The sequence below is a fragment of the Saccopteryx bilineata genome, chromosome 2 (genome assembly GCF_036850765.1).
Source record: "Saccopteryx bilineata isolate mSacBil1 chromosome 2, mSacBil1_pri_phased_curated, whole genome shotgun sequence".
Classification (NCBI taxonomy): domain Eukaryota; kingdom Metazoa; phylum Chordata; class Mammalia; order Chiroptera; family Emballonuridae; genus Saccopteryx; species Saccopteryx bilineata.
The window spans coordinates 233583348-233608573 of NC_089491.1; the positions used below are offsets into that span (position 1 = coordinate 233583348).

The 25226-nt window shown below is 43.2% G+C and overlaps 2 protein-coding genes, 1 non-coding gene and 1 pseudogene across 4 annotated transcripts in view; 1 reads left to right on the forward strand and 3 right to left on the reverse strand.

The window, feature by feature from the left end:
* Positions 1–382: 382 nt before the first annotated feature.
* On the forward strand, positions 383–9260 carry TBRG1 (transforming growth factor beta regulator 1). Its single transcript, XM_066259595.1, has 9 exons — positions 383–694; positions 3739–3809; positions 5179–5411; positions 5981–6117; positions 6411–6557; positions 7128–7225; positions 7480–7590; positions 7981–8123; positions 8829–9260. Exons 1-9 carry the CDS (start codon positions 545–547, stop codon positions 8972–8974), a joined length of 1236 nt encoding a protein of 411 aa, XP_066115692.1. The 5' UTR covers positions 383–544; the 3' UTR covers positions 8975–9260.
* TRNAV-GAC (transfer RNA valine (anticodon GAC)) lies at positions 2333–2408 on the reverse strand. Its single transcript has one exon. It is a non-coding gene; the product is annotated as a tRNA-Val (tRNA).
* LOC136327801 (U4 spliceosomal RNA) lies at positions 9006–9086 on the reverse strand (annotated as a pseudogene).
* A 3573-nt stretch (positions 9261–12833) lies between the features above and the next one.
* The window catches only part of SIAE (sialic acid acetylesterase), a 53656-nt gene continuing 41263 nt past the window's right edge, over positions 12834–25226 (reverse strand). The window contains exons 8-11 of one of the 2 annotated variants that reach the window (XM_066259598.1): positions 18704–18861; positions 17514–17706; positions 16405–16458; positions 12834–15911 (exon numbers count right to left, since the gene is read on the reverse strand). In XM_066259598.1, the coding sequence (XP_066115695.1) occupies positions 15660–15911; positions 16405–16458; positions 17514–17706; positions 18704–18861 (657 nt within the window). In that variant the 3' untranslated portion in view covers positions 12834–15659. The remainder of the gene's footprint in view (positions 15912–16404; positions 16459–17513; positions 17707–18703; positions 18862–25226) is intronic. The other variant, XM_066259599.1, reaches the window with a different exon arrangement.

Consider the following 25226-nt stretch of genomic DNA (forward strand, 5'->3'; position numbering starts at 1 on the left):
CTAAAAAAATATATGGAAACACTTGTGCGGACTGCGTAGGGTAAGGAAGCCAGGAAAGCAGCAGCAGCCCCACAGTTCCCGGAGGCCTAGGGGACCTGGGTGAAGAGCGGTGCTGACCGCGGAGGGCCCGGGAGCGTGGGAGACTCCCACTGGGGCGGTCTCTGCCGGTTGCCCAACAATCACACTCCTCCACTCAGCACTCAATAGCAGTCACTGAAGGTCACAAAAGTAGCGACTGTCACCGCGCGGCCCATCTCCCTGCTCTTGACCGCCAGGACGAAACGAGGATATGCTCACCACCCAGAAGTCACGCCAGTCGCCGCCGTGACGTAATTCCCCGCAGTGTCACTTCCTAGGTAAACGCGGAAGTACGGGGAGGTCCCGGGCTTCCGATCCACTGCGGCCCTTCTGGCCCAGCCAGGTGCGCCTTGGGAGCGTCCTGGACAGGTCGGTTCCTCAGGGCCCGGCTCCGCCAGCGCAGGCCCGCCGACACCCGGGCGCCGATGTCCGCCGCGCCCGGGAGGCCCCGCAGCGGGGCCAGGCCATGAGCCTGCTGGGCGGCCTGGACTCCTCGCCGCGGGCCGCGCCGGAGCCTACCAAGGGCAGGATGAAAAAGCTCCCGAAGCGGAGCCAGAACGAGAAATACCGGCTCAAGTACCTGCGCCTGCGCAAAGCCGCCAAAGCCACGGTGTTCGTGAGTCTGTCGCCGCTTGGCCTTTCTCCTCCTGGACACTCTGAATTCGCGAAATCCTCCCCCAACCCGCCCCCCTCCCCGGAGTGGCCGTAGTAATGTAGTGGTAGCTTTTCCAGTATACACCGCCCTCGGCAGCCTCGGACAGTTTGTCATTTCTGTAATCCGCTTTCTTATCTGTGAGTTACTAACTACCTTGCAGTTGTGAAAATTAAATTAGGAAAGTAAAGTGTTTGGTATCTAGATGTGCCAGTAAGTTTTAGTCATTCTCGTTATTACCGCAGAACTTTTGGAAATGCGTTTGCTTCTCAAGAGAACCCCGAGAATGAGACGCTGTTTTGAAAATAACACCAGAGACCATTTGCTTAAGGACACTGTGTCAGAGCCCCGCGCCAACTTCTTAGATATCCTGATTCTAGTTTCTTTATTGCTTCCACTACCCAGCCTATTTCTTAAGTACTCCGTGTACCCCTTTCTCAGATAGACATGTACATGAAACTTCCAATAATGTACCCCCTTCTGGGCCTGACCTGTGGTGGCGCAGTGGATAAAGCGTCGACCTGGAAATGCTGAGGTCGCCGGTTCAAAACCCTGGGCTTGCCTGGTCAGGCACATATGGGAGCTGATGCTCCCAGCTCCTCCCCCCTGTCTCTCTCTCTCTCTCTCTCTCTCTCCCCTCTCTAAAATGAATAAAAAAAAAAAAGAAAAAAATAATGTACCCCCTTCTAACCTCTTTTGTAGACACACTGGATTTATTTAATGAGTGAAATGGTTTGCCAGGCACACACCACCTTAACCTCTCCTTTCTACCAAAAACTTGAACATCTCTTAGCTTTTTGGAGGCATAAGGAAAGGTTTGGAAATTAGTGCATTCATTCCAAAAACATTTAGCATTTGCTGTATGCACTGGAGAGAAATACGAAGAGTAGAAGAGATTTGATACTTTTCTTTCATTCCCTACATGTCAAAGGTACATAAAGCTTGGAGCCTATGTTATTAGAAGGTTTGATTCCATTAAATACTGTACTACATAAAGGTTTTGTGAAGAAAAGAGCTATTGTTTTGAACATTAAGAGTTTGAGTCTCCACCTATGGAACATCTAGGGCAGGGGTCCCCATACTACGGACCGCGGGCAGCATGAGGCCCCCGCTGCACTTCCAGAAGGGGTACCTCTTTCATTGGTGGTCAGTGAGAGGAGCATAGTTCCCATTGAAATACTGGTCAGTTTGTTGATTTAAATTTACTTGTTCTTTACTTTAAATATTGTATTTGGTCCTGTTTTGTTTTTTTACTTTAAAATAAGGTATGTGCAGTGTGCATAGGGATTTGTTCATAGTTTTTTTGTTTGTTTATTTGTTTTGTATTTTTCTGAAGTTGGAAACGGGGAGGCAGTCAGACTCCCGCATGGGCCGGACCGGGATCCACCCGGCACGCCCACCAGGGAGCGATGCTCTGCCCATCTGGGGCGTCGCTCTGTTGCAACCAGAGCCATTATAGCACCTGAGGCAGAGGCCACAGAGCCATCCCCAGCACCGGAGCCAACTTTGCTCCAATGGAGCCCCAGCTGCTGGAGGGGAAGAGAGAGACAGAGAGGAAGGAGAGGGGGAGGGGTGGGGAAGCAGATGGGTGCTTCTCCTGTGTGCCCTGGCCAGGAATCGAACCTGGGACTCCTGCACGTCAGGCCGACGCTCTACCACTGAGCCAACCGGCCAGGGCCCATAGTTTTTTTTTATAGTCCGGCCCTCCAACAGTCTGAGGGACAGTGAACTGGCCTCCTGTGTAAAATGTTTGGGGACTCCTGATCTAGGTTAATGCTTGGGAAATGGATTACCGTATTTCCCCATGTATAAGACACCTTCATTTTAGGGCCCGAAATTTGAAAAAGAAATGAGTTACATAAAGTTATTGAACTCAAGTTTTATTCATCATAAAATTCATACAACTCATCACTATCAAAACTCCCATCCATTAGGTTGGTCTCATCTGTGTCTGATGATGAATCACTGTCTGCAACAATGAACGCACAAACAAGCAGGAAACGCAAGTAAAAAATATCTATAACCACTGTATAAGACGCACTGTTTTTAGACTCCAAATTTTTTGAAAAAAGGTGCATCTTATATACGGGGAAATATGATAAGTCATCAGGAAAGAAAAATAGTATTTGAATAAGTAGAATATGAAGTTAAAAATTTTACATAGCCCTGGCTGGTTGCTCAGATGGTAGAGCATCTGCCCAGTGTATGGACGTACTGGGTTTGATTCCCAGTCAAGATACACAGAAGCGGCCATCTGCTTCTCTCCCCCTTCTCTCCCTCTCCCTTTTCCTCTTCTGCAGCCAGTGGATCAATTGGTTTGAGTGTGCCCGCCCCCCCTCCGCGTTGATAGCTGGGTTGGTCTCAAGCGAGGTCAGCCTCAAGTGCCAAAAATAGCTCAGTACTCTTGAGCATGGGCCCCAGACCCTATTGCCAGGTGGATCCCAGTCAGAGCACATGTGGGAGTCTGTTTCACAATCTCCTCTCCTCTCACTTAACAAAAGAAAAAAGAATTTTACATACTAGAGTTGATTTTGTTCCATCCAGTTTTTCTCTTTAAGGTTCATATTGTACAGGATACTTTGGGTTAGGTTAGTTTTGTAAGCTCTTCAAGAGTCAAGGTACTTGGGAATGGATAGTCCTCATATTTATAAGGTTTGAATTTAACCATCTGCATTTAAGCAGTATACCTTTTCTCTGCCAAAGGCTATCTTAATTACGAGGACTGTGCATATTGATTTGCCTAAAACAGCCCTAGCTTACCTGATGTTCTGGTGTAATCGTTAATAGTGCCCCCTTTTTCGTCACAGGTACATCAGTTTTGATAATTCTGTAATTACCCTGCCCTTAGTAGTGTCACCCATAGGTTCTTTTATAGTTTGCAAGGTAGCCTAGTTTTTCCTTCTTATCTAGCCACAAAGATGTCTTTGGTGTGAAATATAATTCTTCCCAGCATAATACTTTGATCTTCTATTCATTTTATATGATTATATTCAAATTTTTTCTTAAAGGAAAATGCTGCTATTTGCGATGAAATTGCCCGTCTTGAGGAAAAATTTCTTAAAGCAAAAGAAGAAAGACGGTGAGCTGACTTTATTTTGTGTTCAGAATAACAGTTTGGTGATTGGTATATATATGTTATGGCTCTGGAGATTTTTCTCCAGAGGGATTTTTGTGCATTGCACAGCCCGTTGGCCACTGATTAAGTACAGAGAAACTCACAACCTGTGTAGCCGTTCCTGTTTACTCAAGTCATGTTAGACCACAGTGATGAGATAGCTCCTCTATTCATCTTTCTGATAAAGCCCTCTTGCCATAACTAATAAGTAATCTAATTACAATTCCCCAATTATAAAAGAAACTCATTTCCACAAGCATTTATTTAGTATGTATGTACTACTCTGCAAAGCACAGTGGGTATATATACATATGCAATTCAACCCTCCAGATGCAAAGAGATATGTTATCATTCTTTATCTTTGGCTTCTTGAGTATTATCCTCTGGAGATTCATTATTCTCACGGTCCAGTAAGAGTATCATTTTTTTTTTCTTTATTTTTCTGAAGTTGGAAACGGGGAGGCAGTCAGACAGACTCCCGCATGTGCCTGACAGGAATCCACCCGGCATGCCCACCAGGGGGCAATGCTCCGCCCATCTTGGGGTGTCGCTCTGTTGCAGCCAGAGCCATTCCAGCGCCTGAGGCAGAGGCCACAGAGCCATCCTCAGCACCGGGGCAAAGTTTGCCCCAATGGAGCCTTGGCTGAGGGAAGAGACAGACAGAGAGAAAGGAGAGGGGGAGGGGTAGAGAAGCAGTTGGGCGCTTCTCCTGTGTGCCCTGGCCAGGAATCGAACCTGTGACTCCTGCACGCCAGGCCGACGCTCTACCACTGAGCCAACCAGCCAGGACAAGAGTATCGTTTTTCTTTTCTTTTCTTTTTCCCTCCGAAGCTGGAAATGGGGAGAGACAGTCAGACAGACTCCCGCATGCGCCCGACCGGGATCCACCCGGCACGCCCACCAGGGGGCGACGCTCTGCCCACCAGGGGGCGATGCTCTGCCCCTCCGGGGCGTCGCTCTGCTGTGACCAGAGCCACTCCAGCACCTGGGGCAGAGGCCAAGGAGCCATCCCCAGCGCCCGGGCCATCTTTGCTCCAATGGAGCCTTGCTGCGGGAGGGGAAGAGAGAGAGAGAGAGAGAGGAAGGAGAGGGGGAGGGGTGGAGAAGCAGACGGGCGCCTCCCCCCGTGTGCCCTGGCCGGGAATCGAACCCGGGACCCCTTGCACGCCAGGCCGACGCTCTACCACTGAGCCAACCGGCCAGGGCCAAGAGTATCATTTTTATGAGTATAATCTTTGTGTACAGGTCTGACTTTTCCCAGTACTGAAGTAAAATATTGACTTGAGATAAGACGGAAGTTCATACTTCTGCTTCCTTACCTTCCCAACCTCAGGTACTTGCTAAAGAAGCTCCTCCAGCTTCAGGCTCTAACTGAAGGGGAAGTGCCGTCTGCAGCTCCTTCCCACAGCTCCAGTTTGCCCCTGACTTACAGTGTGTCCAGCTCCGTGGGAGCTCTACAGGGAGCTGGGCCCACTTCTGGGCCTAGCACTGGGGCTGAGGAACCATTTGGGAAGAAATCCAAGAAGGAGAAAAAAGAAAAAGGCAAAGAGAACAGCAAACTGGAAGGTACCTTGGAGGGGATATCAGTTGTGCCACTGGCTCAACAACTGTTGACAAAGATCTGGTACTAACTGGTAGACACACACGGCCACAGATATACTTAAACTCTTATCTAATCCTTGAGCAGGCCTAATAGCCCTTGAAAAGCAAGTGTATCAGAGCCACTTTGAATGGAGAGTTTTCAGTCAGACCTGATTAAAGACAAAGGGAGCAGGCTAAGGTTTCCATCTTCTTCCCTATCCCCAACTCTGGGTTGCCTTCAATTCAGTCTTTCCTAGAGGCAGGGAAATGAGGTAGGTGGCCTTTTGAGTGCACTGCTAGCTTGGGGAATTTCTGGTTTTAAATTTAAAAGCCTTAAAAGGCTTTTAGGTCCTTAGCAGTAATTACTAAAATTGGTTACTGCCAGGTGGGTGGGTTAGAAAGATACTCAAGGCTTTGGGGGACAGTCCCATGTGCCCATTCAGTGAGAGTGTAGAACCAGGACTGGCTTATTCTGAATATTTACATGTAAGTTTTTCCCTTCCCCTTAGCATTGGGAGGGGCCTAAAGTGGGTGACCCTAGATTTGCGTTTCAGTTCTGAAGAAAACATCCAAGAAAAAGAAAATGGAGGGAGGTGCACGCAAGCTGGTTCAGCCCATTGCCCTGGATCCCTCAGGACGGCCTGTGTTCCCCATCGGACTGGGGGGTCTAACAGTATATAGCCTGGGGGAGGTGAGTGAGACCAGCTATATATAGAGTGAGGAGAATCAGAGATATGGGAATGGGGTTGAGCCTTCCCATCCTGTTTCCATTAGCAGCAGCCCCTTCCGATCCAGACAAACCCCAGAATATCTCCAGCCCCTAGGAACCAGGTTGGTTTTTCTTGTTACACAGCCTATACTCTTACTGTGTGATTTGAGTCATTTTTTGCAGCCCCAGAGTGGTACCAAAGGCTACCTGTGGCACATGGGACTCCTAATTTCTCCAGTGACCTCATTTGCAGGTTGGTGGAATCTTTTTTATAGATTATCACCGACCGACCTGGCTTTCATGACGAGAGCACCATCTACCCTGTGGGATACTGCAGTACTCGAATATATGCCAGCATGAAGTGCCCAGACCAGAAGTGTCTATATACCTGTCAGATCAAGGATGGTGGTGTGCAACCTCAGGTATTTTACTTTGCAAAAATTTATTGAACTTTATAGAAAACTGGTCAAGGAATTAAGTTGGCTAGGTAGCACTTACTACAAAAATACTTTCTTGGCAAAAATTCCTTGGAATCAATATAATATTGATTTAACAGTTTTTTCTTTAGAAATAGTAAAGGCATTTTTCAATTCACAAAATACAGAAAATAAATTAAAATGGCAGCTTGCAATCAAAATGGCCTATACTCCTTAGACACCTAAGAATACATGGAGAATGATCTCATTTGTTTTTAAAATACTATTTGCATTTGTACTTATAAGTAAGTGGGTAGAAAGTGGTCTGGAAAGGCATGTAACCAATTATGTTTTGACCTTTGGGGAGCAGTCAAACCGGGAGTATAGAATTGAAGCAGTCAAAGGACTATTTTCTTGTATTTGTTTGACTTTCTAATGACACTGTAGGAACTTGTACCCAGTGTGGTATACATCAGCTTCAAGTTCAGAGTGAAGAACAGTTACAGGAGTAGTATGACTTTCTCCCTACTACTTCTTCCTTGAAAATTACTCTCATGGCTCCTTTATCTTTGTCAGTTTGAAATTGTTCCTGAAGATGAACCTCAGAATGCCATTGTCAGTTCTTCTGCAAATGCCTGTCATGCAGAACTGCTCAAGGCCATAAGTGCTGCTATGTAAGTTAACCAACAGCTTGAAAACAAAAAAGATCACTTTTGGTACAGTGAGATATTTTCTCTTGCTTTCAACGAGCAAAGATCCCTTATTTTATAGAATGCTTTCTTTCATCCTTCAGATGTCATAGCAACTAGAGTCTCCAGAGTATGCAAATCAAGAAAGCTTACTTTGTGTTCATACCTACATTCCATCCCTAAACCCATTCTCGTCTCCCTCTAAGCTCTCTAATTAAAATAATCCCTCTCCTATTTAGGGGGAAACTAATGTCTAACCTGCTTCCATCTGGAGCTGACTTTTTTGGGTTTTCTCATCCAACCATCCACAATCTGATCCAGAGTTGTCCAGGAGCTCGAAAATGTGTCAAGTAAGTGTGGTCAAATCCATTCCGTTGAGAGAAGCTCTGTGATCAGTGGGCCAGGAACTTAATCTGTTTTATTTATTTGTACACCTACGGAGCTGCTCCTGTGAATAAAGCACATTTGCTCCTTGACTGCTGTGCCTCAGTACTGTCTTAGCCTCTGGACAGGTGAGGAGGAGCAGTTCCCACTGTATTGTAACTGTGTCTGTGTACCCTAACAGCTAAAGGAAGTCCTGCAGGATAATGGGTCACTAAAGCCTATCTTTTTAAAGTTTTTATAAATATGTTTTTAGATATATATTGGAGAAATCTAAAGAAAATAAATACCTGATTGCTTTGGAGGTAAGAATGGAGGTAAGAGACAGCTCTCGATCATAATTCCCTTTGATCCGGCAGTTACCAGTGGGTGAAATTTGATGTGTGCAAACCTGGAGACGGGCATCTACCCCAAGGACTCCTGGAGAATGATGCAGCTGTAAGCTTTGAAGCCTTTCAGAGACAGACCTTTGATGAAGATCATAATGATTCCATTCTACAAGGTATCTTTTAATTTTACCTTTTAGGTTTGAAAATGGACTATTGTTAGGCTACTCTCCCCCTCTTCATTCATAACTCAGTACCCCAAATGTCTGGGCAGTAAGTTCCATAAGCTTTCACTGCTCCAGTCATGGAGAGTTCTGAGCCAGCAGGACCTGCTGCCCTGCACAGCTCTCAGGCAGTCTTCACGGAAGCCACAGCGCAGGGCTGTGATCCTAGGCAGGGCCCACCAAGAAACGGGGGTTTCTCCTTGCAACTGAAGTTAAGACCTAAGCAGAATTCCAGGGGACAGTTTACTGTGCAGGACTAAGATTCCAAGTGGGGTGAAGGGGATCAGGCCATGGCCTTGGTCCTGATTCTGTTCCATGGATTCCCTATCATGGATGGATGGAGCAGCCAGGGTATCAGCACTGGGGTTATTTAGGGGGAGCTCTGAACTGAAAATAAGAAAATAGAATTAAAATAATCACTCTTTGCCTGATATACTACATAACCCTAGGCAATCACTTAATCTATGTCAGTCATAGTAAAAGTAAATATCTTCATTGTAAAAGTAAATATCTGTCCTATCTTACCAAACAAGGTAAGTGAAATTGGGTTGACAGATGCAAGAGGTATAAGGATTTGAAAGAATGTACCGTATATGTATCTGATCAGTCTCCCAAGATTCCCAGGCAACACTGGAACTTTTGGAATTTTTTCCCCAGGATCCTTGGATCTCCCGGAACTTCAGCGTACAGCTTTGGTGTCCTCTTTCCAACCCATGTTCCTGACACATGAACCCTTGGTAGATGATCACCTACCGCACTTGAAGTCTCCTTCGCAGTGTAGCCCAACGCAGTCTTTAGATTGAACAAGAAGGAATCAGATACCACATCATTTTCATCATGATTATATTTTTCAATTAGCAATAATCGCGCCTCGGATAAACCTCATTGGCTACGATACTGCCACTGCGCAAAGCTATGATTATATTTTTAACTTAAACTAAAACTTAAAATATATGGAAGGAGGCATCAATTCAGAAGTGAAGAAGATATTTAATTATCACATTTTGTTGTGGTGTTTCCCATGGTGACAGTTTTCTCTGAGAAAATCTTCACCTGCTTTTATTTTTAGTAATAAATTTCTCTTGACAATTCTGCTTATTTTCATCTTATCATCAGGATATAATCTGTTTAGCTTAGCTCTACTTCAGGTAGAATAAACTTAAGTCATTCATTAACCAGACAGATGGCCACTGACTCCTGAAGTTAGTAAGATTCTGACAACCTTCTACCCTTGTGATCCTAGTTCAAGGAATATTAAGTCCCAGCCCCTGCACCCCAAGTGGCTATTTTATTTTTGTGTCAGGATCATCAAAATCAAATCCTGCTCATCCCAAAGCTGGGGAGTCCAGCCCAAGGCATATTCTGTTTCTTCACATTTCACATAGCCTTCAAGGGGATCAAAAGGTCATCTTAATACTTTCTACATCATCTTTGTGGTTTCTTACTGGAGAAGGTGCTTAACTAAGTATGTTGAAACTGCATAACAAATTTGGTGACTGGCTTCCAGCCTTCTTAAGACTCACCTGTCATTTCATTAACCATGTAATAACATAACTGCACTCAGTGCAACTGAATTGTCTGGACCCTGCTTATGGCATTAAGGTGGAAGCTTACCACATCACCTAATCACCACCACTCCATAGCAGCTGCTTGGATGGGCAGCAAGGGCATCCCAGCAAGATCCATCCAAGTATCAGGGTGGCTGGAATGGGAAAGGACAGAAGGACCTCACGAAGTAGAATATTTGGGAAGGAATGGTGAGCTAGATTGTTGCTATTCAATTCATAACTGCTAATGGGACCACACAGATGGGATTAGCAATGTATAGGAATGAATCTGGCCAGCAGAGGGAGGGGCTCAGACAGCAGCATAGAGCATGCCACACTGGTTACTATAAAAGCATCAGGAGGTAAATTAACAGTAATTTTGTGACTTTTAAGTACAAACTTTTCATAAGTTTGTATAGCTTTTACAGTACAAAAAATAATTATAATTTGAATTATGGCAGATCAAGGGTGAAAAGAATATTACTCAAAGCTGTTAAAGTTTTAGTATATTTTTATTTTCTCTTTGTAAGTTCTTAAGCAAAACACATTAAAAGAGCTTCGTTTTAAGAGAGACATTTAAAAAAATTTTAAGTAGTGTGCTGTTTACTTTTATTAAAGAGTATTTACTTTGTAGTTTTGCTTCAAAAAGCACCCATTTGCTTTTAAACTTAGGAAGTCAAGATATAAATCTTTTTAAATTAAATAATTGAATGTACTGGAATGTATTGCATGTGAAAAGGTTGAAACCTTTGTATTAACCATAGTGTGTACACATGCATTCACATATGGGGACGCATGGAATGTCAGATGTTCTTCCTATGGACCATCATTTTTAAAAACTTGAAAAATACTGCCATATTAACTGGATTGTTAAAGGTGTTTTTTTTATTATTTGACTATACAATGGGAAACAGATAAAAATAGGACTATATCTTGGTGGAAGTGTAAACTGTTGAATCCTTGGAAGGGGTAAAACCAGGCGTGGCCAACAGTTTTTGCCCCTGGGCCAGATTAGAAAGAAAACATTTTTCATGAGCCAGACAAAATATTAAAATTAAAAAATGTTAAATACAAAAACAATTCGTAAAACAAAATTTTATTATGTAATTTGTTTATGAATAAATGTAAGTAATTTAGTATGACAAATTAACAAAAAAAACTAATGTGACATGTTGAGGCGCTTTGCATTGCCTATTATTTTTTTAATATCTGGCTCTATACTTGTAGTAGCTGTTTTTAACGCAGCCTCCAAATGTAAATCATTCACTCTTGATCTTGTACTTTTATTTAGATTCATTAAAGAAAAAGTTTATTCACACATACAAGTTGAGCTGAAGATGACTAAATATTCCTTGGCAAGTTTTTTTAAATTTCCACATTTTCCAATATTCAATTGCTTATAAAAATTGCACAGATGAGTACAAAAGTTGTAAATCTTTATAATGGAATTTTTTTTAAAAATAAAGAAGTATTGCGAATCCATTTGACCAATTATTGGAAGTTAACCCTAGATTAGTCGCACGCAGGATTCTTTTCCGCATATCAGTATCTTCTTAAATATCTCGATTCCAATAATCAAAGACACTTCCGCTTCTGAGTAGCTGAGATTTTAACTTTCATTGTTGTACAATGGTTAGATATCATAGTTTATGTATAACGATTTAAAAGTACCACTTATTTCATTTCTACAGTGCGTCGTGCAGAGAATATTAAAAATTTAATCGCAGGCCACATACCTGTATGTTGGCCATGCCTGGGTAAACTATAGGTATCAAAATTTTTAACATATTTGTACTTAAATCTGTTATTCTACATTAAGAACCCTAAGGAAATTAACTGTGATATTTATAAGTAAGAGTTATCACACTATTAGTTTAATAGTGAAAAATTGGCAAAAACCTATGTCCACTAATGGGAAATTGGTTAAAAAATAGGGCTCCCACAAAATGAAATACTAAGTCTATATATATTCAACTTACATAGAAAAATTATTTTGCTAGAATAAGTGAAAAACACAAATTATAAAATAATATACAGCCTGACCAGGCAGTGGCACAGTGGATAGAGCGTCGGACCCCGAGGTTATCAGCTTGAGCATGGGCTCATCTGGTTTGAGCAAAAGCTCACCAGCTTCAACCCAATGTCGCTGGCTCAAGCAAGGGGTTAAACTCAGTCTGCTAAAGACCCGCGGTCAAGGCACATTTGAGAAAGCAATCAATGAATAACTAAGGTGTTGCAACGCGCAACGAAAAACTAATGATTGATGCTTCTCATCTCTCCATTCCTGTCTGTCCCTGTCTATCTCTCTGGCTCTCTGTGTCTCTGTAAAAAAAAACCCACAACAAAAAGAAAATTATAAAATAATATACAATGTAGTGTGCAAAGTACACCTAAACAAATCAAATGACTGTTCAACAAACTTTAAGTGATGAGTTTTGGGGTGATTTTTACTTGCTTACACCTTTTGTTTTGTTTTGTTTTGTTTTTTTATTTTTTATTCATTTTAGAAAGGAGAGAGAGAGAGAGAGAAGGGGGGAGGAGCAGGAAGCATCAACTCCCATATGTGCCTTGACCAGGCAAGCCCAGGGTTTCGAACCGGCGACCTCAGCATTTCTAGGTCGACGCTTTATCCACTGCGCCACCACAGGTCAGGCCTGCTTACACCTTTTGTTAGTGTCCAAATTATCTAGAGCAGTGGTTTTCAACCACTGGTACTCAGACCAGTCCACAGAAATTTCGTGCTGGCCCATGTAAGTTAACCACCCTGACATACAAAGATTGCAGACCCAATGATCTCAGTCGAATTTGCTTACGTTCAGGTTAATTTCTGCCTTAGCGGTCCCCAAAATAATTTTTTGTTTTCACTGGTTCCCAAGTGTAAAAATATTAAAAACCACGGATCTACAGAGTTTATAAATTTCATTTGGGAAGTAAGCTGAGTTCCCACAAAATGTTTTAAATTATTCAACCATTAAAAATAAATTAAGTTTTACAAGAATTTTTATTAATGTAGCCACTCCCTACACCTCATTTTGCATACTGTGTGCACGAGGTTAATGGGGATGAAAGGAACCTGAACTTCTTAGCTATCTCTAATTTATAAAGTAAAAAAGTCACAGAAAGCAGAGTTTTATTTATTTACTTATTTATTTTTTGTAAATGAGATGAAGGGAGATAGATTCCCACATGTGCCCTGACCGGGATTCACCAGCAACCCCTGTCTAGGGCTGATGCTTGAATCAGTATAGCTATTTTTAGTCTACGACCATACCACCCTGAACGTGCACGATCTTGTCTGATCTCAGAAGCTAAGCAAGGTCGGGCCTGGTTAGTACTTGGATGGGAGTATAGCTATTTTTAGTGCCTGAGGCTGATGCACTCAACCCAATCAAGCTATCCTCAGTGCCTGGGGCCAACACTCGAACCAATCAAGCCACTGGCTATGGGAGAGGAAGAAGGAGATAGAGGGGGATAGGAGGGGGAGAGAAGCAGATGGTCACTTCTTTTGTGTGCCCTGAGTGGGAATTGAACCCAGACATCCATACACCAGGCCAATGCTCTACCACTGAGCAAACCAGCCAGGGCTTTAACTTATTATTAAAGAAAAATATCAATATTTTTATATGAATTTATAGAGTACCCAAGTATACAGTGTTTATAAAGCCTATAGTTGTACAGTAATATCCCAGGCCTTCACATTAACTCACCATTTACTTCACTGATTCACCCAGAGCAACTTCCAATCCCGCAAGCTCCACTCATGGTAAGTGCGCTGGTACAAATGGACCATTTTTTTATCTTTTATATCATATTTTTACTGTACCTCTTGTATGTTTAGATATAGTTAGATACACAAATAACACTGTGTTATGATGTAAAGCCAGGAGCCAAGGCCAGGGCCACTATCACAGCAGCCTTCTGGCCCATGCAGGTTCGCATTGGATTCGGACAGTCGGTAAAGAAACAACGGAGCCACAAACTGGTGGGCCATAGTCTTTAATCCTAGCTTGCACCCGGCAGGCAAGTAAAAACACACACTGGGCTCCAAAACCCAATCACATTCAGTGCTCACAAAGCCATTGACTTATCTGAGTTTCTTAGAATCAAAGGTTTCTAGCTCACCAGCCTTATTCTCCTCAGTTCCCCATCTTCCTTATTCCAGATACAAACTCTCCACAAACTGGCATCTCACTCAGCACTCCACCATCTTGGCTGCTTTTCCTGGCCTCCACGTGGCCTCCTTCCGCTGCTGGCTCTACTCTCTCTTCTAAATCATCCCAGGAACCAAGAGGGTAAACTCTCGTTCCGTCCCCATTTTATAGTGTAGAAATCCAAACCCTTAATCCAATATACAAAATAGGAAAGTCTCTAATACAAAGTCACTTTCTGAGGCATGATTGGATTGTACCACCCCACATCAAAAAAGGGTAGGAAAGGCTTAATCCCAAAACCAAGCCCCAGGCTACAAGGATTCTGCCTGCCTTTTAGCCCACCCCAACACACATTAATATCACCTGGGCTACGGCCTCCTCGTGTTATCTTTAACAAAGTGAGCATAATACATTTTATCTGCCCAACATATGATAACATGCTATATGGGCTTGTAGCTCAGGTGCCATAGATTATACCATCTAGGTTTGTGTAAGTGCACTCTGTGATGTTCACGTGATGAAATAATCTAATGACGCATTTCTTACACTATCCCTGTCAAGAAATGAATAACTGTATACTTTTATTTCTAACTTCTAATAGACAACACACAATTATCAAGTGCCATTAGCTGGTTTTAACCAAAAACCATGATTTTTTTTTCTAAAACCATGATTTTTAATAGTATACACAAAAGCCCTCTTTGACATTTGTCTCATAAGGATTATTTTTCTAAATGCTTATCATGTAGCTTTACTTTTAGCTTTTTTTTTTCTCCTACCTGGGTTATTCTTTTTATAGTTAAAACTCTTACCTTTATAGAGCCTAATATTTATATTTAACTCTAATGGCCTGTTTGCCTCTCAGTGACCTCCAGTATCACATTTTTCTAAGCTTGTGATCCCCTGGACATCTTGTCACTGGCAACCTGAGTGACTTCTTTACCACCACCTTGCCTTTCCTATTCACTCCTAAGCTGGCACTTCGGGCCTCCCCAAATGCCTGCACATGGGTTGGTTTTGTTAGCTTTCAACATTCACATTATCATTATTTAAAATGAAAGAGTAGAATTGTTTTTGGATTAGAGCAGAGGTCCCCAAACTACGGCCCACGGGCCACACGCGCCCCCCCCCCCAGACCATTTATCTGGCCCCTGCCACACTTCCGGAAGGGGCACCTCTTTCATTGGTGGTCAGTGAGAGGAGAATAGTTCCCATTGAAATACTGGTCAATTTTGTTGATTTAAATTTACTTGTTCTTTATTTTAAATATTGTATTTGTTTCCATTTTGGGTTTTTTTACTTTAAGATATGTGCAGTGTGCATAGGGATTTGTTCATAGTTGTTTTTTTTTTCTAGTCCAGCCCTCCAACGGTCTGAGGGACAGTGAACTGGCCCCCTGTGTAAAAAGTTTGGGGACCCCTGGATTAGAGTAAACATCTAACGCAGTCCCCTTACACTAGAATTGTGGAATCTAGGAATGGAACAACTTTCAAGGCCATGTGACCAGCTAGATGCTTCACTCCCAAATATGAGGAAGTAAATGACATTGAGGTTTAATTTGCTTATAGTTTGGCATGAGATCAAAAAAGACACCAGCCTACCTATAAGACAAAAGGCAGGCATTTCACTGTCTACCAGCCTGGCTCATCTGAGAATATAGCTGGGAACTGTCTAATGAGGTTTTTCTGTTAATTTCCTTTAAAAGCAACAGTTGTCATTTAAACTCTTAAATACCCAAATCTAAGGAATCCACACTTAACGTCTTAAAGTATGATCATACTGCAACTAAGTCATTTAGCAACCCTGTTTTGATATCCAGGCATCTGGTTTGCAATGACGGCAGTGAAGGGAGGAGCTGGCAGGGTACTGCTGGGGTGGTATAGAGGACACTGTTTATATTCACAAGGCCATGTGGTCCAGGCATAGCGGAGAGCAACTAAAGCACCATAACAAGAACTGATATTCAGGGCCAGAGTCTGCGTGGAGAAAGTGCTCATGGGAGCTGGAAGCCACTTGCACCGATGGTCACCACAGCATGAGATCTAATAAGAGAGTCATAAATAGGAAGGGTCAGGTCAGGTAGAAGGATATTCCTGCAGGTTAGAAACTGCCCTTTCAGACAGACTATAAGGGAGAGATAGAGCTACTTTTAGCCAAGAATCCACTTCTTACAGTAACCAGAGCCACCTGAGTCTGGGTCTCGCCAACACAGCCACAGGTGGATAGTAAGTGTTCATGCAATGAAATAAATAAATCAGTAAAGCATAAATTACTGAGGGAAATCAGGAAGCACAATCACGTCGAGCATGTGGGAAGGTTCCACCAACATCCATGCTGTCAATGTCACAACAGATGGCAAAGTAGGAATCTGAGTGAGCAGAGCAGTCCAGCTGCTGGTCCCCTTCGGCATTCCCAAGGAGTTGAGGAATGAAAAAGGGGAATAAAGAAACATTGGATAATAAGCCCTTCTAAAGTCAGAAAATAATCCAGGGAAGGGAACATAAATGATCCAGTACCCCCAGGTTAAGTTCTGACCTGATCGCAACTGTGATTCTGGGTCCAGCTGATGGACAGACTGCCAGCAATTGACTAAAATGGAGAACACAGAATGCAGTAACTTCTTGGAGGCTAGAATTCATCTAAAACCCAGTGTCCAGAAGCTAAATGGCATAACTGCTGACCAAACACCTGAGGCAAGTAAAAACTGTAGTCAGGATTCCAGAGGAGAAGCTGCCTTAGATAAACTCCTGTATGATTCAAGTTTTGTTTTAAATGTTTTTTCTTCTCCAGTGCCCCTTTTCACACTAATGGCCAGTCCCATACTAATGGCTTCTTGATTTCCAGACACTCATGTAAATGGTTCATCTAGGAATTCCTCCACCCTCAACTATAGAAGACCCTTAAAAGAACCTCTTTAATCAATAGCCCCAGCTCCACAGTGGAATATAAAAAAACAGTAGTTTCATTATATAAATTCACACTAAGCTACAAATAAATCGCCAAAGCTTAAGTCTCTTAAAGGAGACACAAAACTCAAAAGAATATCAGAATTTAGGATAAAAGAGTGAAATATTCTAGAATATAAAGTAACCTACAAATAAAACCTGCAGACCCTGCCTAGAGCAAATATGGTTGCTTTGGAAGGGAAAATACAAAAGGAATATTTTAATATGGACGCATTTTATCTTCCTTTGATTGTCCTATCAAAATCGCTTGTAAGCCAGCAATTTTCAACCAGTGTGCCACAAAAATTTTTTAAATGTGCAATACCTATTTTAGTCAGGGGCACTGAACTCTTTTCCCTTAGATTGTCAAATAAAATGACAACAGCCAATACAACAATAGCTGTCCAGTGTGACGGGATCAATATTATACCTATTGGGTTTTAGAGGGGTTTTTTTTTGGTCATATGGGCAAAAATATTTTTTGGTGTGTCACAGAATTTTAGTAATTTATGTGCATCATGTGATGAAAAATGCAAATCGCTGCTCTAAGCAAATGAATTAACAGAGGGGTCTATTTGCCCCTCTGAGACAAACTCAGCCCCCCACCAATCAAGTCCTGCTTCATAGTTATGTTAAAGAGATGGGCCTCACTGTTAAGGAAATGCTGACTCCCAAAACATGAGGAACCACTATTCTCACCTCAAATATCTTGTCATCCTGCCTCTGTACCAGGATTTGCTGAGAATATGTCAGGTTGAGCAGCCCCTTGTCAGCCAAGAGTACCATCTTCTCAGGCAGTGGTCCTTGAAAGATCAGCTTCTCACCATAAGCCACAGCACGGGCCCCCAAGTGCAGCCGGTAGGCCACAGTCTGTTTATCTCGAGGGTGAATGCTACAGGATAAGCAACAAAAAGAGAATTTTGGCTTTAAGCTAAATAATAACCATATTAAAAAATAATAATAATATACAAAACACCCTTTAAGAAGGTGAGAATAAAGTTGACTGAATCTAATCAAGTGATCACTGGCTAGTCAGCTTAAGAGAAAAGGTGAATGATAATCATAGATGGTGCTCTAGGCCTTCTATGGGTTGGAAACCTTGAAATAATAGGTGATTTGGAAGGAAGAAACAAAGGGAGGGGGGAGAGAAGGAGGAAGAGAGGAGGGAGAATGGGTATTAGAACTAACCTAGGAGAGCTAACTCATAAGACTGTTCCAACCAACATATCCCGTGTTTCACCTGAATCAGCTGTTCATTACTTGGTCCCCTCTAGGTTTTATTTGTTCATTCAGTAAATATTCATTCATTCCAAACTAAGTAAATATTAGGTTCAAGCTCCTACTATAATCCAGATACTGTGTATTGGGTTGCATTGAAACCCCCTCGTGTCCTACAGCTAGCATGTAGTCAGGGGCCACTCACAAATACTCCATTGCTCCTCCTCTGAGTCCATGGTAGAATCACCTTACCAGCTCTCCCCTGAAGCTGGGCTTGGCCACATGACTGCTTTGGCCAATGCTATGTGGGCAGAAGTAACTGATGTTACTTCCAAGTTAATTGCCAGTGTGGGACTTTAAGGTGACTGGAAGTGCAGATCAACTCGGTGCCTCTATCTCTCTGGATCTGTGAATGACTATGATGCAAAGACTCTCTGTTGACCTTTGGGTACATAGTGTAAACAAGAAATAAATTTCTGTTGTGTCAAAGCACTGAGATGTTGAGGGTTCTCTTTTATTTCTATAGCACACCCCAGTGTAAATGGTTGTAGATAATGCTTCTAAGGTCCAATCCTTAGACCATCTGCTCTCTCCCCATCACAACGAACAGTGAAGACCACAGGCAAGGAACATATATTATTATTCAAACAAAGCCCAAGAAGCACCCATACCTGCCAAAAGGTGAGTTCCTGTCACAGAGATCCATAGCTACAGCCATGAAAGTGTTAGGCATCCTTAGGTTGGGGACATGTCCAAAGTCAGCTGTTTGATGCCAGCGGATCTGGGTAAATCCATCATCTGAGGTTGCACCAGACAAAACTGAAGACAACTAGAAAGTAGATACGGTTGCATCAGGATTTTATTTATTTATTTATTCATTCATTCATTTTAGAGAGGAGAGAGAGAGGGAGGGAGGGAGAGAGAGAGAGAGAAGAGAGAGACGGGGGGAGGAGCTGGAAGCATCAACTCCCATATGTGCCTTGACCAGGCAAGCTCAGGGTTTCGAACCAGCGACTCAGCATTTCCAGGTCGACGCTTTATCCACTGCACCACCACAGGTCAGGCTGCATCAGGATTTTATTGCATCACAATCTTATATTGGAGTCTTTCTCACAAGCAAACCCTGGTTCTGCTTCACTCATTTGTTCAAATGTTCATTCAATAAGTATCTATTTACTGAGCTCACTGTTGTAGCAGAATCCTTCTCATCCCACCTGCAATAAAGTAATTCTGCCACCCCTCTCATCATGTGGTGGAGTCTATGTCTCCTCCCATGGAATCAAGGATACATTTGTGATGTTCTCTGACCAACAATACTCAGAAGTGATGTGCAGCTTCCAAGGTTTTGCCTCAAGATCCCCTGCTTTCTGATTTCACTCTCCTAGAACCCTGAGATGACCAGGTAAAAAGTGTCCAGCCAGCCTGCTGGAGGAATGATACAGAGAAGGGGGCCTTGGAAAGTGGAGTATCTTGAAGAAGATAGGCATTCATGTCCCAGCAATCTCAACAGAAGGGCCAGTCGTGTGAATTCTAGATCCTTCAGTTCAAACTGCAGCCACATGAGCAAGCCCACTGATATCACACAGAGCAGAAAGCCATTCCAGTTGAGACTACCTGGCCAACATATGGAATCATGAACAAAAACAATGGTTGATATTTTAAGACACTTAAGTTTTGGGGTAGTTTGTTGGAAAGCAATAGGCAAAGGACACATCTATATACAACACAGGGCTAGGCACTGTATGTAGGAAAGCAAAAACAAATTTGCCCTTGAGCATGTGGGCAAATTGCACCCAATACTTTACACCTTCCTATATCCACACCCTTTTGTCATGTGGCTTTATGGTTTCTTCTATTAAGAGACACCACTTAGGCGTGACTGGGCAGTGGTGCAGTGTATAGAGCGTCAGACTGGTCACACAGGACCCAGGTTCAAAACTCCGAGGTCGCTGGCTTGAGTGCAGGCTCATCTGGTTTGAGCAAGGCTCACCAGCTTGAGCCCAAGGTCGCTGGCTTGAGCAAGGGGTCACTTGGTCTGCTGTAGTCCCCTAGTCAAGGCACATATGAGAAAGCAATCAATGAACAACTAAGGTGCTGCAATGAAGAACTGATGCTTCTCATCTCTCTCCCTTCCTTGCTGTCTGTCCCTATCTGTCTCTCTCTCTGTCTCTGTCACAAAAAATAAAAAAAATAAGAGACACCACTTAATTCTGAGCTCAGCTGTGTGGTTTCCTTTGGCCAGTTTGGGAGGATGAAACAAAAGTAATAGTGTGTGTCAATTTCTAGCATAGGCCTCAAGAGACCTTGCATGATTCCAGTCACTCTCTTGCATTTCTGCTATCACCATGAGCATAATATGCCTGGGCCAGCTCACTACTCTTGAGAGAAGGATGACAGCTGTGGAACTGAGCTGCCTCACCTAATTCAGTTCAGCCAAGTCTGGTCTGGAGCAGAGCCGCTCAGCTGACCCACAGATAATATGAAAGTACCCAGTAAAGCTCAGTCAAGATCAATCAATCCCCAGCTACCCAGACAGGAGAGCTATAATAATAAGTGTTATTTTTTTTTAATTTTTTTAATTTTTATTTATTTATTCATTTTAGAAAAGAGAGGCAGAGAGAGAGAGAGAGAGAGAGAGAGAGAGAGAGAAGGGGGGAGGAGCAGGAAGCATCAACTCCCAAATGTGCCTTGACCGGGCATGCCCAGGGTTTTGAACTGGCGACCTCAGCATTCCAGGTCGACGCTTGATTCACTGCGCCACCACAGGTCAGGCAATAAGTGTTATTTTAAGTCATGGAGTTTTGAGGTGGTTTCTTGCCTAGCAGTAGCTCACTAGTATAAGTACTTCACAGTTTTGTGGAGGGGGGGCAGACCTGCACATAAGAAATGTTAATAAGCCTGACCACTGGTGGCACAGGGATGAAGTGTCAACCTGGGACACTGATCTCATGTTCAAACCCCGGGGTCACTGTCTTGAGCATGGGCACATCCAGCTTGAGCCCAAAGGTCACTCGCTTGAGCAAGGGGTCACAGGCTCAGCTAGAGCCCCCTGATCAAGGAACACATGAGAAGCAATCAATGTACAACTAAAAAGTGCCGCGACTTTGAGTTGATACTTCTCATCTCTCCCTTTTTCTGTCTCTCTCACTAAAAAAATAAATAAAAATAAAAAAAGTCTATAAAATAGAATGGATTAAATGTTATATTCATAGCACAAACAGCAAGTGCTCTACATTTAGAACAGTTTACTATTATAAGAAACCATAAACTCAGAATTGATAGATAAAATGGCTACTCAGCCACAACCTTTCTTTTTTTTTTTTTTCTGAAGCTAGAAACGGGGAGAGACGGTCAGACAGACTCCCGCATGCGCCCGACCGGGATCCACCTGGCATGCCCACCAGGGGGCGACTCTCTGCCCCTCTGGGGCGTCGCTCTGTTGTGACCAGAGCCACTCTAATGCCTGGGGCAGAGGCCAAAGAGCTATCCCCAGCGCCCGGGCCATCATTGCTCCAATGGAGCCTCGGCTGCGGGAGGAGAAGAGAGAGACAAAGAGGAAGAGAGAGACAGAGAGGAAGGAGAGGGGGAGGGGTGGAGAAGCAGATGGGCGCTTCTCCTGTGTGCCCTGGCCAGGAATCAAACCCGGGACTTCTGCACGCCAGGCCGACGCTCTACCACTGAGCCAGCTGGCCAGGGCCCTTTCTTAAGAACAATGCAGGCCTGAAGCAGGAAGAAGGACTTGCCTGCTCAGTAACCCAGCTCAGGCCTCCCTTGCAGCTGGATGCTGGTAAGGGAGGATTGGATTAGGGTGCAGACAATTTTGAGGAACTGTGGTACCACTCCCAACCACAAACAAGACATTATCTTTTTTTTTTTTTTTTTTTTTTAGATTTTATTTATTCATTTTTATAGAGAGGAGAGAGAGAGAGAGAAAGAAAGAGAGTGGAGGGGGGAGGAGCAGGAAGCATCAACTCCCATATGTGCCTTGACCAGGCAAGCCCAGGGTTTTGAACTGGCGACCTCAGCATTCCAGGTCGAAGCTTTATCCACTGCGCCACCACAGGTCAGGCCTCAAGACATTATCTTGCGGCTGCCTTTGCCCAAGGCCCTTTGATGAATCTATATAACTCCTGCCCCATCCCTCCCTTGGGGCTGACACCCTTTGCTGGTCTCAGCCCACCTGCACCCAGGCGTTTTTAAAATAAATTTTCCCTTTTGCCTGACCAGGTGGTGGCACAGTGGATAGAGCGTCGGACTGGGATGCAGAGGACCCAGGTTCGAGACCCCAAGGTTGCCAGCTTGAGTGCGGGCTCATCTGGTTTGAGCAAAAGCCCACCAGCTTGAACCCAAGGTCACTAGTTCCAGCAAGGGGTTACTCGGTCTGCTGAAGGCCCACGGTCAAGGCACATATGAGAAAGCAATCAATGAACAACTAAGGTGTTGCAATGTGCAACGAAAAACTAATGACTGATGCTTCTCATCTCTCTCCGTTCCTGTCTGTCTGTCCCTGTCTATCCCTCTCTCTGACTCACTGTCTCTGTAAAAAATAAATAAATAAATAAATAAAATTTAAAAAATAAATAAATGAAATAAATCTTCCCTTTGGAACACACATACTAGCCTTATGTTTTTGGTTCGGCCCATAGTTTCTGCATGCACCTGACCAGGATCCACCCAGCATGCCCACCAGGGGGCGATGCTCTCCCCATCTGGGGTGTTGCTCTGTTGCGGTCAGAACCATTCTAGTGCCTGAGGCGGAGGCCATGAAACCATCCTCAGCACCTGGGCCAACTTTGCTCCAATGGAGCCTTGGCTGTGGGAGGGGAAGAGAGAGGAAGAGAGGAAAGGGAAAAGGGTGGAGAAGCAGATGAGCATTTCTCCTGTGTGCCCTGGCTGCAAATCAAACCCAGGACCTCCACACGCTGGTATGATAATCTACTGCTTAGCTAGCTGGCCAGGGCCAGTTTCTGCCTTTCAAGAACATGCGGAAGTCTGTCTCTCTGCCTCCCCACTTCTCACTTCAGAAAAAATAATAAATAAATAAATAAGTTTAAAAAACTGAATGAGCACAGAAAATATGAGAAGTCACTATAGTTAAGAATGCTCATAAGTCACATGTTAGAAAACCTTATCAGATACAGAAGTAGAAGTATAAATGCAGTGTTGAGAGAGCAATCAATTGGAGTGGAGAATGTATGTGGGGAAGACAAGTTTGGAAAGACAGTAAGGCAAGTATTTGGATAGAGTTTATATTTTATTCTATAAACAACAGGGAACCACTGTAGAGATGATGGTTGCAGAACACTGTGCATATACTAAATGTCCCTGAACTGAACACTTTCAAATGGTTATGTGAATTTCACAATTTAATAATTAAAGAGCCACTGAAATAATATGATAAAAAGACTATTTCAAAAGATTAATCTAGTGATCATACAAATGATCTGTGAAGAAAAACAAAGCAGAGAGATTGATTAGTTCAGAAGCTACTGTAATATTCTAGACCCAAAAGAGAAAAGCCTAGCCAAGAAGGGTAGTAGTGGCCATGGGATTGTTAGAAATAAGGCAATCTAAAAGACAAACAGGACCAGGCATCGAATTAAATACAGGGGCACAAGAGAAAGGGTATCCATCAGGCAGAGTTTGTAACATCTGAATAATCTGCTCAGGATTTTGCAAATATAAGTAAGGTCCCTTATCAGTTGACTTCAGATAATCAAAAGGAAGAGTATTGTGGCTAAGCCAACCCAGTCAGGCTAGAGGGCCTAGGAGTCAGAGATTCTCTCCTACTGACCTTCAAGACATTAGCTGCCATGTCTTCTACAGCTAATTCATTTCCAGAATTCTTCAAGGAAATAAATTCTGCCACATGAGCTTGGAAGAAAACTCTAGGTCTGAGATGAGACCCCAGTTCCATTCAACACCTTCACTGCAGCCCTGAACAAAGGACTCAGCTAAGCTACGCATATCCAGACACCTCACCCATGGAAACTGTGAGATAGTAAGTGTGTGTGGCCTTGTTTTAAGCTGCTAAGTGTGCAATAATTTGTTACGCAGCAATGGAAAACTAATATACTGGGGAATTACATACTGTCTAGGCAGAAAAAGGAAAATGGTTGACCCTGGGGTGGGAGTATACTTAGTGTGATTAAAGGCAGTAAGGCAGCCAGTATGGCTAAAGTGGCATAAGCGAGGCAAAGAAAATAAGGAAATCCAATCAGAAGGTAATGGAAGTAGGAGCAGATCATGTATGGTTGGTTGACCTCAGTCATATGAAGGACTCAATGGAGACTTCTGGTATGACATACATTTCAAAGGATCACTTTAACTGATATATTGAGAACATCCTAACAGGGCAGAAAAGGTAGAAGCAGGAAGACCAATAAGGAGCAATATTCAAGGAAGAGATGATGGTGACTTGGCATAATTCAGGGATAGTCAGGTTCTAAATATATACATGCTGATTACATAGGATTTGCTTCTATTTAGATTAAAAGTTGATAGACTCTAGTCCTGCAAAGGACAGAGGCTCCCAAAAAGTTCTTTAATATTACTATGATGCACGTGGTCCCACTATTGTGGTAAGGTACCAAAAAATTGCAAAACTTAATATTAATATTTTAGGAGGAAAAGTCAGGCTTCTTGCCCGTCCTTTCTTTAGAGAATGGAGGGAGAAGAATGCAGAAGCTTTCTGGCTTGCAAGGATGATTGGGTCATTTAGTTTAACTATAGAATAAAGATTATCTGAAGAACTTCCTTTCCCTTTCAATAAGAAACAATATTTACATACCCTGCACTGATTTTAACTCTCCCTCCCTTCCTGGAATCCTGAGAGTAACATATACTCTAGGCCAGGGGTCTCAAACTCACGGCCCGCCCACCAATTTTGTGCGATCCGCAGACTGGCCCGCAGATTAATCCACGAAGTTTGATTAGTCTGCGGGACGCACAAAATTGGTGGGCGGGCCGCACAGCCGCGAGTTTGAGACCCCTGCTCTAGGCAAAGGAGGGGAGATAGACACTAAAAGATTTGTGAATGTCTTTGATATGTAAAACAACATCACTATTGTGTTACCTTGAAAGTTTGAATGTTTTTTATAGATCTTCTAGACAAATGTTAATAAGCTTGTTAATGACTGTGTCATGCTCCCCCTCCTTTATATAACCAGCCTCAGAGCTATATTCAACACTGCA